This window comes from Camelus dromedarius, chromosome 8, assembly GCF_036321535.1.
Source record: "Camelus dromedarius isolate mCamDro1 chromosome 8, mCamDro1.pat, whole genome shotgun sequence".
NCBI lineage: Eukaryota > Metazoa > Chordata > Mammalia > Artiodactyla > Camelidae > Camelus > Camelus dromedarius.
This window is the reverse complement of record NC_087443.1, coordinates 76,256,270-76,271,586: the sequence shown is the minus strand read 5'-3', so window position 1 is coordinate 76,271,586 and position 15,317 is coordinate 76,256,270. Positions and strand designations below refer to the sequence as shown.

At 45.6% G+C, this 15,317-nt stretch overlaps 1 protein-coding gene across 1 annotated transcript in view; it reads left to right on the top strand.

Moving 5' to 3' along the window:
- The window catches only part of CPXM2 (carboxypeptidase X, M14 family member 2), a 117,845-nt gene that overhangs the window by 69,259 nt on the left and 33,269 nt on the right, over nt 1-15,317 (top strand). The window contains exons 5-6 of the mRNA XM_031461941.2: nt 6,913-6,997; nt 7,954-8,104. Of these exons, the coding sequence (XP_031317801.2) occupies nt 6,913-6,997; nt 7,954-8,104 (236 nt within the window). The remainder of the gene's footprint in view (nt 1-6,912; nt 6,998-7,953; nt 8,105-15,317) is intronic.

Below are 15,317 nucleotides of genomic sequence, written 5' to 3'. Positions count from 1 at the left end.
AGCGCTGATACGTGCATTTTCCCTAGGGCAACTCTGCCCTTTTTCTTTGCTCACTGTTCATATTTTTTTTTTTCGGTTCACAGCTCTTTTTTTTTCTTCCCCTTGGAGATTTCCTTTACTCGCTTGCAAGCCCATTGATGGTTTAAAAGATTTATTTGTTTTAATGTAACCAGGATCTAGTTGTACAAAAATAGAAGACTCTGTAAGCGTTTAGTCTACCATTTTGTTGATGGTGGACAGTCTGGGTTTTTATTCACATCAGGTAGTGAAATACCTGAATGTGTTCCAGTTTTCCCCTTTGTAGCCCACCTTCTCTGTTTTCCTGCTCTGAAGGAGGGCGGGATTTGTGGGAAGTGTGGTAATCTCATAGAAGGGCAGGGGTTTTTTTTGGAGGTGGGGTGGTTGTTTTTTATTTCTGTTTTTGTTTCAAGTTGGGGAGGTGGCTGGAGCCCAGAGGAGAGCCAGCATGGCCCCTTCACTTTCCACAGTCAGGAGATCTTTGACACAAACACTTCTTTACTTAGGCTGCATTGCTTTCAGTTGAAATCTCCAGTCACAGAGGATTAAATGTCAAGGTGGTTTTGTGATGTGGAAAATCTCTTTGTGGGAAGTGGGAAAAACGCCACAAAGTGCTGTGAATTTCAGACCTTCCCCAAGGATTAGGAGACCAGGAAACATGGACATTATAGCTCCGATCTTTGAATCTGGCTCTTTAATAACAATAGATGTGTCTGTCACAGAAAAATAAAAATATTCAGCTTTTATGTTGGAGAAGGAGTATGTTGCACTCATTAACCTGCCCCCTGCCTCTGAGCTGCACACCTTTTCTCTCCCCTCCTACAACTTCTTGCCTTGCCCTGTTAACTGCACTTAATCATATTCACCAGAAATTTCTAGTTTTCTTCCCTGAATTCCTCATTAACCTGTAAAAATCTTGAGTAAATAGATCCTATAGAATTTATGTTCATATTTTCAGAGGCTGGCATAGTATTTGTAATTTAGTAGCTACGGGGTTAGGAACAGGACTTAACACATTCTACATGGCCTTAATCTTTTCATGCAGATAGAACTTTCCTACACAAGTCAACCCCATCGCAGCATTGCTGGCTGGCAACTATCTCTTCTGTCACCCTCGATGATCAGCCATCTTAAGTTTATTTTAAAATTAATGAATTAATTCTTAATTTCTTTATGGCTATGACAGATTGTTATAACAATTACTAGGGTACAAAGGGTTAAGCTTGAAGCTCAGTCTCTCTCTGAAAGTATCTGAATGGAGGGTCTGAATTATGGTACTCCTGTATATTGTATAGCATTTGACGTTGTCTTAATTGTGACATTATTCTTAAGAGCTCAGATTTATTGAGCAGTTATTGTGTTCCAGGCACTAGGCTCAGACTCTGCGTGCATTACCTCCTTCAATCCTGATTCACTGTGCAAAGACTTACGAGTTGTTACCTTAAGTTGTAAGACAGTTGTTGTCTTGAAGCTAGAGCTCAGAGGCCACATGACTCTCACACAGGCTGCAACTAATCAGTGGAAGAACTCAAAGTTAAGTTTGAGCTTCTTGACCTCAAAGCCTGAGGTCTTAGCCAATATACTATAGAATCTCTTAATTCATGAATTAATACATAAAATCCTTGTAGGTATCCTTATTATTTTTCGGAAGGGTTAGGCAGTTTGTCAAGTTCATGTAGTTAGCAAACAACGAAGCTGGATTCGAGTTCAAATGCTTAGCACTCTTTACTTATACTATTATTAGGCATTTACTAAACGTCACAACAGTGGTTTCAAAATGCGTGTGTGTGTATGTGTAAAACAATGCCTCAAAAGCCAATAAAATTAAAACTTTAAAGTCCTAAAAGAAAATAAATGTTAACCTAGAATTCCCAGAAAAAATATCATTCAAAAATAAGGATGAAATGAAGCCTATTCAAACAATAAGCATGGGAAAAATGTATTGTCAAAATATCTGCTTTAAAAAAAAACTAAGGGAGGAGTTCTTCAAACAGAAAGAAAATTATTCCAGATGGAAATATGAAAATGCAACAATAAATGAAGAATACCAAAAAAGTTTAATAAGTTTATAAATATTAAATGTACAAAACAATAATAGGAATGTCTTAGAAATTTAAAATGTATATAGAAATAAAAATAAATTCCAAAATAATGCAAAAGATAGAGAGGTAAATGAACTTAAAGTGATATATGGTTCTAGTATTATCATGGAAGTGGTAGAAATTACAATTTGAATAAGACTAGTAACTCAAGGATACGTATTATGATCTTTAGGGTAATTATGAAACTAGTAGTGGGAAGATATGATTAGTAAGTTAATAAAGAGAAGATAGAATAATAAGAATATTTGATTATAAAATAAAAATTCAGAAAGAAGAAAAAAGGAAAATGAACTAAATGGATCAAATAGAAAACAAATAGTAAGATGGTAGATAAAAATCCAAATATAACACTAATTACATTACATTTAAATGAACTATATTCTCCAATAGAAGAATAATGTCATATTGTACTTGAGGAAAAAACCCAGAAAAATGAACTATATGTTGTTTACGAGAGACACGGTTTAAATTTAAGGAGTCAGAAAGTTAAAAGTAAAAGGATGAGAAGAAATATATCATAATCCTAACGAAAACCAAGCAAGGTTAGCTATCTTAATATCAGACAAAAATGACTTTAAGGTAAGAGATACTGATAGAAATAAAAAAGGATATTTCATAATCATAAAAGAGTCAATCTACCAGTAACTTGTCACAGCTTTAAATCTGTATGCACCAAACAACACAGCTTCATAATATATACAGCAAAGCTTGAGAGAGCTAGAAGGAGAAACAGATAATTTCACAATCAGATTGGTATTATTTTTACACACCTCTTTCTGTAGCTGAATAAGCAAACAAAAAACCATTAAGGATACAGATGGTCTGAACAATACAATACATTTGTTTAAAATTATACACGTGGAACACTGCATACAACGGTTGTAGAACTGTGACTAGTTTAAGTGCACATAGAATATTAGCCAAAATTGATCATATGCTGAGCCATGGAGGAAGTCTCAACAAATGTCAAAGGATTAACATGATTCAGAGTATGTCCTCTGTCCACAATGGAATTAAACCAGAAATCAGTAGTAAGTAGATAACTGGAAAGTCCCTAGTACCTGGAAATATAAAATTATACTCCTAAATAGTCCACGATCAAAGAAGAAAACACTGCTGGAATTCTTATTTTGAACTGAATCATAATGAAGATGCGACATATCAGAATTATGGCATGTAGTGAAAGCAGTGCTCAGACGGAACTTTATAACCATAAATGCACATATTAGAAATATAGAAAGGCTGAAAATCAGCGATGTCAAGAAACTATGCAAAAAGAACAATGATAGTTCTATTTCTTTATATCTAATTGTTAGGGATTTTATTTCTTTTTCTCATCTTATTTACTATACTGGCTAGGATCTCCAGTTCAGAGCTGGAAGAAGTGGTAGTAATAGACATCTTTGTCTCATTCCTGAGATGGAAGAAAAGGTTTGAGTATTTCACCATGTTTCCCGTAGGGTTTTCTTTCCTTTGTTTATGTGTTTGTTTGTTTTTATTTTAACCAAGTATGAGTTCATTCTTTTTCACATAACAAGAGAATCTGGATGTTTGCAGCTGCTGGAATTCATTCAGCTGCATGACTGTTCCAGAGTCAACATCAGTAGACATTCATTTTTCATACTCATTGTCTCCAAGTTCTGAGAAGACATCCTTATCTATTCATTTATCATACTTGTCTCAAAGTTCTAAGAAAATGTTAACATATATTCATTTTTCACACTTCTTGTCTTTGGGTTGCAAGATAGTTGCTGCAGCTCCATATCATGTCTGTGTTCAGAAAATATTGAATAAATTCTCTCAGCTTCTATTGAACCACTTTCTAATGTTATAACAGGAGGAAGTGCAATTCCTGTGGTTTTCATATTACAAAAAATTTTTAGTTCTTAAAATGACTCAGTACAGACAAGCTCTGGAATCACAGCAGGAGCTCCAAGCAGATTCTGCAGTGTGAGCCCTGGGGTCTCTCACTACAAGGGCTTGGCTACACTCTACCATGGGTTTTTAGTAGATATTTTTTTTCAGATTAAGAAGTTTCCTCTTTATTCCTAGTTTAAAAGGATCATTTTTCTTTTAAACACAAATGGTTACTGGATTTTCACAAATAACTTTTCTGCATCTATTAGAGTGATGCCCTGTCCCTCACCCTGCCCTCCAGGACATCAGCTTCCTTTCACATCCTCCAAAGCACCACAGCCTCATCTTCAACCATCTGTGAGGTGCTTATGCTCCAGTGGAGGATAAAGACACTACCAGATAATTCTAGAAAGGTGTAAAAATTACAAATGGAATTATACTGTGAAGGAAAGGAACATGTAAGAAAAGAAATTGGCTAGATTGGAGGATTAGAACAGGCTTATCAGATAGCCTGAGGTGTGAGTAATTTAGAGACAGATGGGAGACAGGGGAGGAGGAGGAGTCCAGACAAATGGAGCAGTATGTGCAAAGGCCCTGAGGTAAGAGAGAGCATAATCAGTATCAAATTGAAAGAGCCTGGAAAACAAGAGATAATCAGGGGTCTTGTAGAATGTGATGAGGAATTTGGTCTAATACTAAATGATATCTTAAGTTAGGGGTGGGGGGCAGCGGTGACAATATTTCATTAGAAAAGTAAGCCTCTGGTTGCAGGATAGATTGGGGGGGGGCAGTTTAAAGGCCAGAAGACCAGTTGGAGGCAACTGCAATAATCCTGGCCAGAGAGAACGGGCTGGATGGTGGCAGTGGAGATGAAGGGAGTTAGATTCTAGTAAGACATGGGAGGGAAAACTGACACAACTTGGTGATGGATTCACCATAGGGGAGGGAGGGAAAGCGGGGTGCCAAGGGTGACTCTGGGATTTTGTTGCCCTGAGTGGGTGGCAGTAACTTTTCTGAGGTAGGGGCTCCGTTAGACCCCAGGTTGGGGCACAGAGTGAAAAATAATTCAGTTTGGGTGAGTTAAATTTGAGACATTCAGTGGAGAGGTCAAACAGACAGAAGGATGCAGTGTAGGTCTGCAGTTCAAGAGAGAGGGCTGAGCCACGTAAACAGTTCATTTCCCTTCAGAAGTAAGTGTTGAATTTCTTCTTATTTGGGTTGTTTATTTTTTTAAGTTTGAGAAACTGTCACCTGGTTTTCATTTCCTTTTTCTCTCTCCCCCTTTCTTTGGAGAACTTATTTTAACTTTTCTTCCCACCCCTCTCATTGTTTGTGTGCTGCTTCCGACCGAGAGGCTTCCTAAACTCACCCCATCCAACCCTGCAGGAGACACTCCTCACCTCTGCAGACTGTCTGCTTGGATCACTGTGGGGCGTTACCAGGGGAAAACAGATGGCGAACGAACTGCAGTCATTTGGAAATGATTTGAATGTGGGAAACAGGTTGCTATTTTGGGTGAGGATAATTTTCCAGTGCAAAGGACATGAGCTTTTGCTGAGGCGCCTTTCAAAAGGCGTGCTTCCTGCGTCGTAACCTGCAGGCGTGGGCTCGACCCCTCGGCCTCCCAGGCGAACTGTTGTTTGCTAGATCCTGGCCCCCGGCGGGTCCTCACCCAAAGCTGGTGGGCAGGCGAGAGAAGAAGAGAGAAGGTTCAGCCCAGGGTTTGTTTGCAAGCGCATATGAAAACACCTAAGAGTGATTTGTCCAACTAGTCAGACGAACCAGAATGAATAGAACCAGCTACTCTTTCTAAACAAACTTTACGAGACACTGTTGATTTGGACTAGAAACTGGGAACCTTACGGGGATCTGTCTGGATCCTGAGTCCGAGGAGATTTTGCAGGAGGAAAACATGGCTCCCAAAAGCTACAGCTGGTTGCATGTTCTAAAAGATTAGTACACTGGCGCTTAGTTCCAGTATTTAAAAAATTTAAGAGGAAGATGCTGGGGAGACTTTTCTATATTGCTTAACAATTCAAGTTATGAAAAACTGAGGCAGAAGGGAAAAATGTGTTTTCCACAGGAAAGTCGTTTGTTTGCCAAGTCTATCAAATTGACCTCCACTCTGGGAAGTTGAATTACGGCTTTTTTACCCTCAGTGATTTCTGTGCAGTAGGAGGTGATGACAGGGGTCTGGCCTCAGGCCCAGCCGTCACTGGATTATTGTTACCGCTGGGGGCAGGGGCGGGGGAATTATCTGCGTGGCTGTGACAGCCAAGGAGAAGCCGACTGTCTCTTAGAGACTCACGCTGCTATTTTGGGTGTTGGTGGGATCAACTTTGCCGTATTCCCAAATCAGTTTTCCAAATGAAACTTCTAAACCGACTTGCCTCTTTTACTGAGATTACTTTTCCACGTGGAATTCTCGTACTATGTGTGATGTAAGTGTTCAGTGTCAACAGATAGTAATTATTTGTGTATCTGTATGTGGAATCAATACTTTGTGTTGACTGGGGGCCAGGCATTGTCCAAAGTGTTTATAAAGGGTATTAAACCATTTAGCACTTACATCAGTCCTCTAAGCTTTTATGATTCCCGTTGTTTGGATGAATAAACTATAGCCTAGATGGGTCAGGTACCTGGCCAAGGCCACAGGGAGGGTGAGCGAGCATGGGGCCAAGGTGTGACCCAGTGCCATCCGCCTCTGGGGTCTACTCTGCATGTTGCCACACCTCTGTATGAAAGAGGTAAACTTTTTTCTTTTGGGGAGTAATTAGGTTTGTTTGTTTATGTATTCAATGGAGGTACTGGGGATTGAACCCAGGACCTTGTGCATGCTAAGCACACACTCTACCTCTGAGCTATGCCCCCGCCCCCCACCAAGAGGTAAACATTTTTAAGTGTGTGGTCCCACTGGTGTTTTGTTTTCCCTTAGGAGTGACTGGGTGACCTCCTATAAGGTCATGGTGAGCAATGACAGTCATACGTGGGTCACTGTTAAGAACGGATCCGGAGACATGGTGAGTGTCCTCTCTCCTCTGAGCAGCTCCCGGTGGCTGCCTGCGCAGGGCTTTGCCAGGTGAGGCAGCGTTTGTACCTGGATGTTTGCTGCTTCTGTGTGAACTCAAACCAGCCATCCAGTTGGATCGAGAATGGCCCCCTTTCCATGCCCTGAAGCTCAGAACCAAGTGGCCCACGTTTAGGGCTCACGTAAAACTCAGAGCTGCTGGGAGGTGGTCCCTTCTATGAGTCCCAGGTCAGCCCTGGAAGGTAAGTGGCCCATGGGTATACTGGGGCCCGCACAGCTACTCAGTGTAATAGTTCCCTGACTTTCTTTAATGGCCCCGATCTTTCAGCTCCATGATCCTTCCTGGTTGGTCAGTTCTGATCCTTTCACCCTCTTCCTCGGGTCCTGAAGTATAAGGTCCTCACATGGTATCCAGCGCCCCCCACGGTCTGACTGCAGCCTCCATTGCAACCTCCTTTCTCATTCTCCCCCCCCCACACACTGCTTCGTGTTCCAGTGAAAGTGAGCCAGTTGCTCTTTGCCCCCTGAATCCCATCTCCGGGCTTCTCCAGCCCTTGCTTCCTTTCTCCTAGAATCTCTCCCATCCCTACCCATCTAAATCATTTTCCTTCAAAGCCAGTTCAAATGGCGCCTCATCCCCGAAGCTTCACCTGGTCCTCTCCTTCTTCTGAAATCCCAAAGCTCTGTGGCTCTCTCTCTGCCACGGCACTAATGGATTTCATCTGTGGTCTCGAAGTATTCCCTTTCTCCTCCTCCCTGCCCCCCACCACTAGATGGGGGCTTCCTGGGGTCAGGGTCCGGACTGGATCCATTTCTCTTCCCCCTCAATGCCCAGCTCACATTAGGGGTCCTCAGCGAGAATTGTGGAATGAGTGAGTTACTGAGTCTTCCATCCCTTGATAACCAAGCTCTAAAAGATTCTCCTTCTCCCCCCTCATGCGTAAATAGATATTTGAAGGAAACAGTGAAAAGGAGATCCCTGTCCTCAACGAGCTGCCCGTCCCCATGGTGGCGCGCTACATTCGCATAAACCCGCAGTCCTGGTTCGACAACGGGAGCATCTGCATGAGGATGGAGATCCTCGGCTGCCCACTGCCGGGTGAGTTTGCCCTTCCGACGTCCTGCAGGACGGGAGAGCCGATGGAGAACGGGGCCTCGCCAAGGGGAATGACAAACAGCCACCCGATCTTGTTCTCGTGCGAAAAAATACTGCATGGATCGCAGAATATTTAGAAAACGTAGGTAAACAAAAAGAGAATAAATAACAATCTCCCATAATCCCACTCAGAGCACCACAGACACTGGGGGTGCCGGAGTTCAGTAATGCTCGCTGTGGTTTTGCCCACTGGGACTTGAAGATGCTGCGTATTTCTAGGTTGAAAACTCACTCGATGCTGCAACTCAGAAGCAGGTGAAAAAATGACCTAACGTTACTTCGATAACATGTTTAATCGTCCTCGAGTGCTTCCGCTCCACTAGGCAGAAAAGGTGTTTGTTAGAAGTTCATTTTAAACTTGACTGTGTCCATAGTCTCTTTCTGTTTAAGTAGCTTCATTTGGATGCTTGTGACTTTGGGTGGGTACTTGTCCCTTTAGGCTGTATTCTCCTTGCCCTATTTTCACAGGACGGTATCTGGGTGTGACCCCAGGGTGGGCAGGAAGAAGGGGGCTTGAATTCACACGTGGATCCTTGCTGGTGTCTGCTCGAGAGAGGCTGATGTGGTCTGGCTTGTGGCTGGCTCTGTCGGCCATTCAGAACTCCTGGGTTTGTGCCCATATGGAGCCTTAGGGAGCCTCTTCATCCTGGCCAGACATCTCCAGGGCAGGAAGCAGGCCTCCAGAACATTCCTAAGGCCCCTTACTAGGGCCTGTAGGAATTTCTACCTTCCTGTCCACCCACAGTCAGGCCACAGGGAACAAGGAGCACAGCTCTGGGTCATCTCTCCTGTACCTTCTCATCCAGTGAAGCCTCACCACTCTTGTCCAGCATGAGATTCAGGTCTTGCTCCCTCAGGGATTCCCCTTTTGGGGGGAGGGTACCACCCGCTCTGATACTCTCAGGTGCCGCTGTATCCATCACGCTGTTTCTATAGCAACCCCACCCCCCACCATGAACTTCCACTCAACTGCATTTTCAAAGTATACGTAATGTCATTTATTGCTTTTCTCTCAATCCAATAATATCCCTGATCTTGCCTTTTCAAGTATGAATTTTTACTACACAAACCCTCTATGAGTGAGAAAAATGGGTCTATCTATTTACCTCCTTACCCTCACGCCAGACAGATTCTTTGTTATATATGTGTACTTAACTAGATTGCAGACTTTTTTCATGTCATTAACACTACTAGAGACCATCTGTCTTCTGGCTGCCTTTATTCTCGTCTGTGGACAAGATCCCATATCTTCAAACTGCCTCTTATAGTTGAAAGTTCATTTGTTTCCAATGTTTTGACTCTAAAGGACCCCACAGCGAGCACCTTTTTTCCTACATCATGGTGTGTGTCCAAAATTATTGTGCAAATTATGGGATTATTCAACTATGAGATTATTGCTTAAATTAAATTATGATAGGTGGGATTGCTGGTGCAAAGGATGTGTGTGTTTTCAAGGCTCATCCAGAGAGAATGTTGAAGGCCTCCTGATTGGGGACTTGGACCTCCTTTTGTGGCTGGTTCATCCTGGGAGCGGCCCACCAGTCACAGGTCCGCCTGCTGCCACCCAAGGCCTGCTGGGCTTTTCTGAGCTCCCCGCGTCTGTGAGGCCCTCTTTGTGCCAAGTCGCTCAGCACAGCCTCTGTCTGCTTGCTTTAAAGAGCAGGGTCACGGTTTCTCTCCGAGGGCAGGAATTCATCTATTGTTGGTAAAGGGCAAAGGGCAGCCTGTGAGAGTCTCATGAAATAAATATTTCCCTGTGAAGTTATTCTTGGTGTGTGTGTGTTTGAAGATCGGTCCTGGGGGCAATTTAAACACAAAGACAGAGTTACAGTGTGAAATCTGGTTGGGTTTCAAGTATGGACTTGGAATGGTTCTATTTTCCAACCTGGAATATTTAGGGCCATTTTTCTTCTAGAAATGACTTAGCAGTCTTGCCCAGAGGGGAGCTGGCCCTGGTGCACGCCACCTGGTGGTGGTCACATCTGAGGGCCTGGGGCGGCACAGAGGCCCCCACATCCGTGTGGGCAAATGAATCTTGCTCAGCTGCCTTGTTGTGTGCACAATTCTTTTGTGCAAGTTAATGAGGCCAAAGGCAGAGGTGACCCAACCAACTTAGCCACTCAAACCCAAGGTGACCTTGTGGTCTAAGTGGAACCGCCTGGAGTCTCTTCTTCCTGGAACTCCTGTTTATGAAAAATTCATTTACCTTTGCTTTTCTTCTGCTTCTCTTTGTTCGGCCCTTACTGTCATCCTCTGAACTCTCAGGTCGGGGCAGAGGAAGGTGGTGATTGCTTTTAAGTCTTCGTGAATAATGTTTCCAGGAATTTTTGAATTGGAAAATGAATTACTCTATACCGTGGTCTAGTAATAGGATTTTTAAAGCTCAAAACTAACAGAAAATGAGGAGAATTTTTGTTCTGTTTTTTGGAGGGAGGGGAGATAATTAGGTTTATTTATTTATTTTATTTTATTTTTAATGGAGGTATTGGGGATCGAACCCAGGACCTTGTGCATGCTAAACACACACTCTACCACTGAGCGCTACCCTCCCCACCCACCTCAGGAGCGTTATTTAATGGTTATAGTTTCAGTTTTGTTAGATGAGAAAATTATAGAGATCTGTTTCTACAACAGTGTGGATATAATTAACACCACTCAACTGGACTCTAAAAAATGGTTAAGATGGTAAATTATAAGTCTTGTGTATTTTACCATGATTAAAAATTTTTTTAATTCAAAAACATCTTACTAAATGTGGTTTGTTTTTTAAAAAGCAAAAGAAAATCCTTTTCCCCACATTTGAATGGTCCTGTCCATTTTGGGCTAAGGATCTCTGCATATCAGAAGCTAGGGAGAGCTTCTTAAGATGAATTTTTAATAATGAAGAATTCAGACCCACACCAGCTGACTCGAAGATCATAGTGTCGGTGGTTTTCAGGTACTTCGCTGTTGCAAACAGCTCTGCAGTGTGCTCTGCCTGGTGCTGAAAAGGGCCCCCCTGTTCTGCAGACGATTCCCCACAGGGTGACAGGACTGTGCCCAGGGTCCTGGGAAATGACTCACGGTGCAGGGGGTGGCAGTGCTGGGGCCCCGGATGCTGTCTGCAGCTTCTGTTATGAGTGCGTGACTCCGCCCTCCCTGGGGTAAACCATCACTGCCCCCACCTCATCTTCCTGGCCACCAGGTCGGAGCCGCTGCCCTCCCTCTGCACAGTGCTGAGGGGCCCGGTCTTGAGTTCGGCTGAGAAGAGCTTGCGGTGTGTGGGAAGGAGCTTGTGTCCCTCAAGCGTGGACGAGCTGGTAAAGGGCAGTGTCCCCAAGTCACTCCTTCGGGTGGGCCAGGATCAGCTGAGAAGCTGTCTCCTTCCTCCGAATACATACACACTCCAGTCATAAGTCACTGAGAAAATGTTTCCGTTCTAAGACCACCACCAATCCTGCTGAGCCGTAATGATGTCGCAGCCTGTCCCACCCCATCTCATCAGTACGTACAGACCGGGGGGAGCTTGGGCTCTGCGGGGCCAGCAGAGCTGCGAGGACTTTTTAAGTCTGTTTGCTCTGCTACCTTCCACTTTTCTTTACTGCGTTTGAACACCCTCTTGTCCTGTGGAATCGAGCATTAACTTGGCTGCAGGCCTGGGCTGTGGAAAGACAGGAATCAGACGGCTGAGCCAGAGTTGCTCCCTGTCCCCCTTGTTTATCCCATCCTTTTGCTAAGGGTGATGCTGGCAGCCGCTTTTTGGCAAGGATGAAAGTGCTCGCTGGGACCGTGTGTACCAGCCACAAGCTCTCCGTCGTCCCCGGTGGCCCAGGCCTTGTCGGATCTGGAAAAGGAGACGAACTCACATTCTGTGCAGGGGAGCCTGGTGGACAGAAAGACCATGAGCTTTGATTTAGGTCACACCTGGGTTCCAATTCCACTTGGCAGCTGTGGTCTCAGGCAGCTTGTGGAAATACTCTATGCCTTGCTTTTCTCATCTCTGAAATGGGGACAATACCTTCCCTGTAGAATTGAGATTAAGTCTTTCAATTCCTATGTCACCTTTCCTAAAACATCCCAGTGAAGTTAGTGAGGTCCTCATGTACCTACAGGAGGTCCTGAGACTCCCTCCCCAACCCCAGTAGTGCCGGGGGCGCCTGGGGCGGCTGCCCGCCTCCTGCTTCAGCTGCCTTCTCCCAGGGCTGCTCCTGGTCACCTGAGGCCACTCCTGCCAGTTGCCCTCGATTTGGGAACAGCATTCTCCACGATACTGATCTGTCTGAGGGGTTATTGCTAAAGGTTGGGGGATAGAAAAGGGGCTTTATTACCTGTAACACCGAGAGCCCCACGGACCTGACGGTCAGCGTTTCTGTCTCGAAGGCTCCTACTCATCCCAGCAAAGGGGACCCAAAGCTTGCCCCCTTCTCCCTGAGATCAGCTGCTGCCGTGTTGCTCTCCCTCTGCGTCCCATCTCCTGTCTGGCTGTGTCTTCCTCTGACTTCCTGTCTCTTGGGCATCCAGGTTAGAGGGTGAGGTGAGTAGGATTGAAACATCTGTTTCTTTCTGAGACAGAGACCGTGAACTCCCATCTTCCCCCTTCTCCCACCCTGGCTGGATGGAGCCTTGTTTTCTGAAACCACGAGCTCCACGAGGACTCCGCTTCGCCCCGAGCACGTGCCTGGGCTGCCCTCGTTCTTAGCTGTACATTTTCAGCTGCTCTCCTACCCCTGATTCGTAGACATTGTGAAGGCTGACTGTGATCAGTCTGTGGGCTGCCAGCACATGGTAAGTGCAGAACACGTGTTGTTTCCCCACCCTCCCTCCTTCCTTCTTTTACTGCCCTTGGTTTGACCATTTGGTGCTGTGGCTGACTCCACACCCCTCGGATGGTGGGTGGATGAGAGAGGATGTGTCATTTCTTCTCATCCTGGTGCTGCCTCGTCCTCTCTGTATCGTGTGTTCAGGCCACTGGCCGCTCTTGGGACTTGCTGATGAGGCTAAACTGCTGCTTTTCCAGAAACCAGAACGCCTCTCTCTCAAGTCTCAGGATGCTGAGATGGAGGATGAGAGGGCAGGTCCCACTGGGAACCACAGATTTCCCCCCGCCCTGGGTTCGACTACACAGCAAGAAACCCACCTCTCACCGTGCAGACGTAGCTTAGTTCAGAAAGGGGGGTGGCCCTCTCCCAGTGGACTTCAATGCAAGGCGTGCCATGGCTGACTGCACTGGGTTGAATAGTGTCCCCCCCCGAATTCCTGTCCACCTGGAACCTCAGAGCGCGGCTTTATTTAGAAAGAGGGGCTTTGCAGGTGTGGTTAGCTAAGATGAGGTCATGCTGGGTTAGGGTGGGCCTTAAATCCAGTGACTGGTGTCCTTAAAAAGAGACAACAGAGACACAGAGACACACAGGAAGAAGGCCTTGTGATGACACAGCCGGACATTAGAGGATGTGGCTACGAGCCAAGGGTGGCCGGTGACCACCGGAAGCTAAGAAGGCACAGGAAGGATCTTCCGCTAGAGCCTTGATGGAGCACGGCCCTGCTGGCACCTTGATTTCAGACGTCTGTCCTTCCGAACTGTGAGGGAGTGCACTTCTGGTTCAAGCCCCCCTGGTTTATGTCACTTCGTTATGGAGGCCCCAGGAGGCCCGCACACTAACAAACCCGAAGATGGCAGAACACTCTGTGACGATCCTCAGTCCTGAGGACGCGGTTTTCCTTTATCACCCCCTCCACCCTACCCTCCATCCCCTGGTCTGCTATGGAGGTAGGGTAACAGCATTGCAGCATAAAGTGGCCTCTTCTCAGAGGTCCCCTGCGCCCTAGAAAGTGTTAGCTTTTTTTTGTAACTCCCTGCCTAAATAACTTGATTGGAATATCCATCCGTCCACCCATCCATCCATCTGCCTGTTAATTCCTCACTTCTTCATTCATATATCACACATGTAGGGGACGCTGTTCTGAGGCAGGACCCAAGGATTCCGAGGTAAGATGCCGCAGCTGCTGCCCCCAGGTCTCTCACAGTGCAGCGGGGGGACCTGTCGGCATCTTTTCCCCAGTGAATCCCTCTTGGTCCAACTGCCGGATGCTGATTATCTTAGGAAACTGTCAAAACAGCAACATTCTTGAAAACTGTCTTTCCTGACAGTTCCTCCTGTCAGTCCGGCTGCAAATTGGCCCTGGGACTGTCTGGAGAAGCAGCATCAGCCAAGAAATCAGAGAGTTTCATGGACGTCTGCAAGCAGCACAGTGGAGATGCCACGTGGCGGGGTTACGTGAGACAAGGCAGAAAGCAGATAAGCACGAATGATGTACTGCTCCCTCTCTGGAGCCACGCGGAGCTGTGGGTTTGATGCTTTTACTGACAGTGATGATCTAGGGTCAAAATGGGCTCTGCCAGGGAGTCCACTTCTCCCTGGTGCCCCTCTTAGGGTGACCGTGTCATAAGAACAGTCAGAGGGGGCTGGACAAGTGTGACTTCTTTTCACTGGGGAGCGAGCTCTTTGCAGAAGGGGTTTGCATATGGTGCCAGGTCAGCTGTGCTCAGGGGTGTCCACGCTTAGGGAGGTCACCAGGCCACAGTGGCGGGCATTTCCTTGGGTGAGGGTCTGGCCTCGTGGCAGGTAAAGAAAGATCTGCGGTGGCTGCAGTTCTGATGTAAGAGAACACTTCAAGGCCAGCAATTTGTTTTTGTTTTTGTTTTTGTTTTTGTTTTTGTTTTTGTTTTTGTTTTTAATGAAGTGAAACTCACATAACATACAATTAAGCATTTTCAAGTATAAAGTTCAGTGCGATTTAGTGTCTTTACAAGGTTGTGCAGTCAGTAGCTCTCTCTAGTTTCAGAACTTTGTCATGGACCCAAAAGCATCCCGGACCCCCTGAGTAATCACTTCCAGATCCCCCTCCACCATCGGCTGGTAGCCTCTGGTCCGCAGTGTCTCTGTGGGTTTGCCTGTTCTGGGTAAAAGCACATCATGAGCCCAGTGATTCCAGGTGGCAGTGAGCCCCCTTTCCAGCAAAGAGAGCCTGTCTCTCCCAGCTGAGCACTCGCTCCTGCCCAGCAAGAGCCCGACCCCCAAAGCAGCAAACAGCAAAGCAGAAGGGTCCAAGAATCTTGGTATGCCCTCGGATGTCCAGGGATGGGCTTTGGTCCAGGATCATTACCATCCTGGGTGGG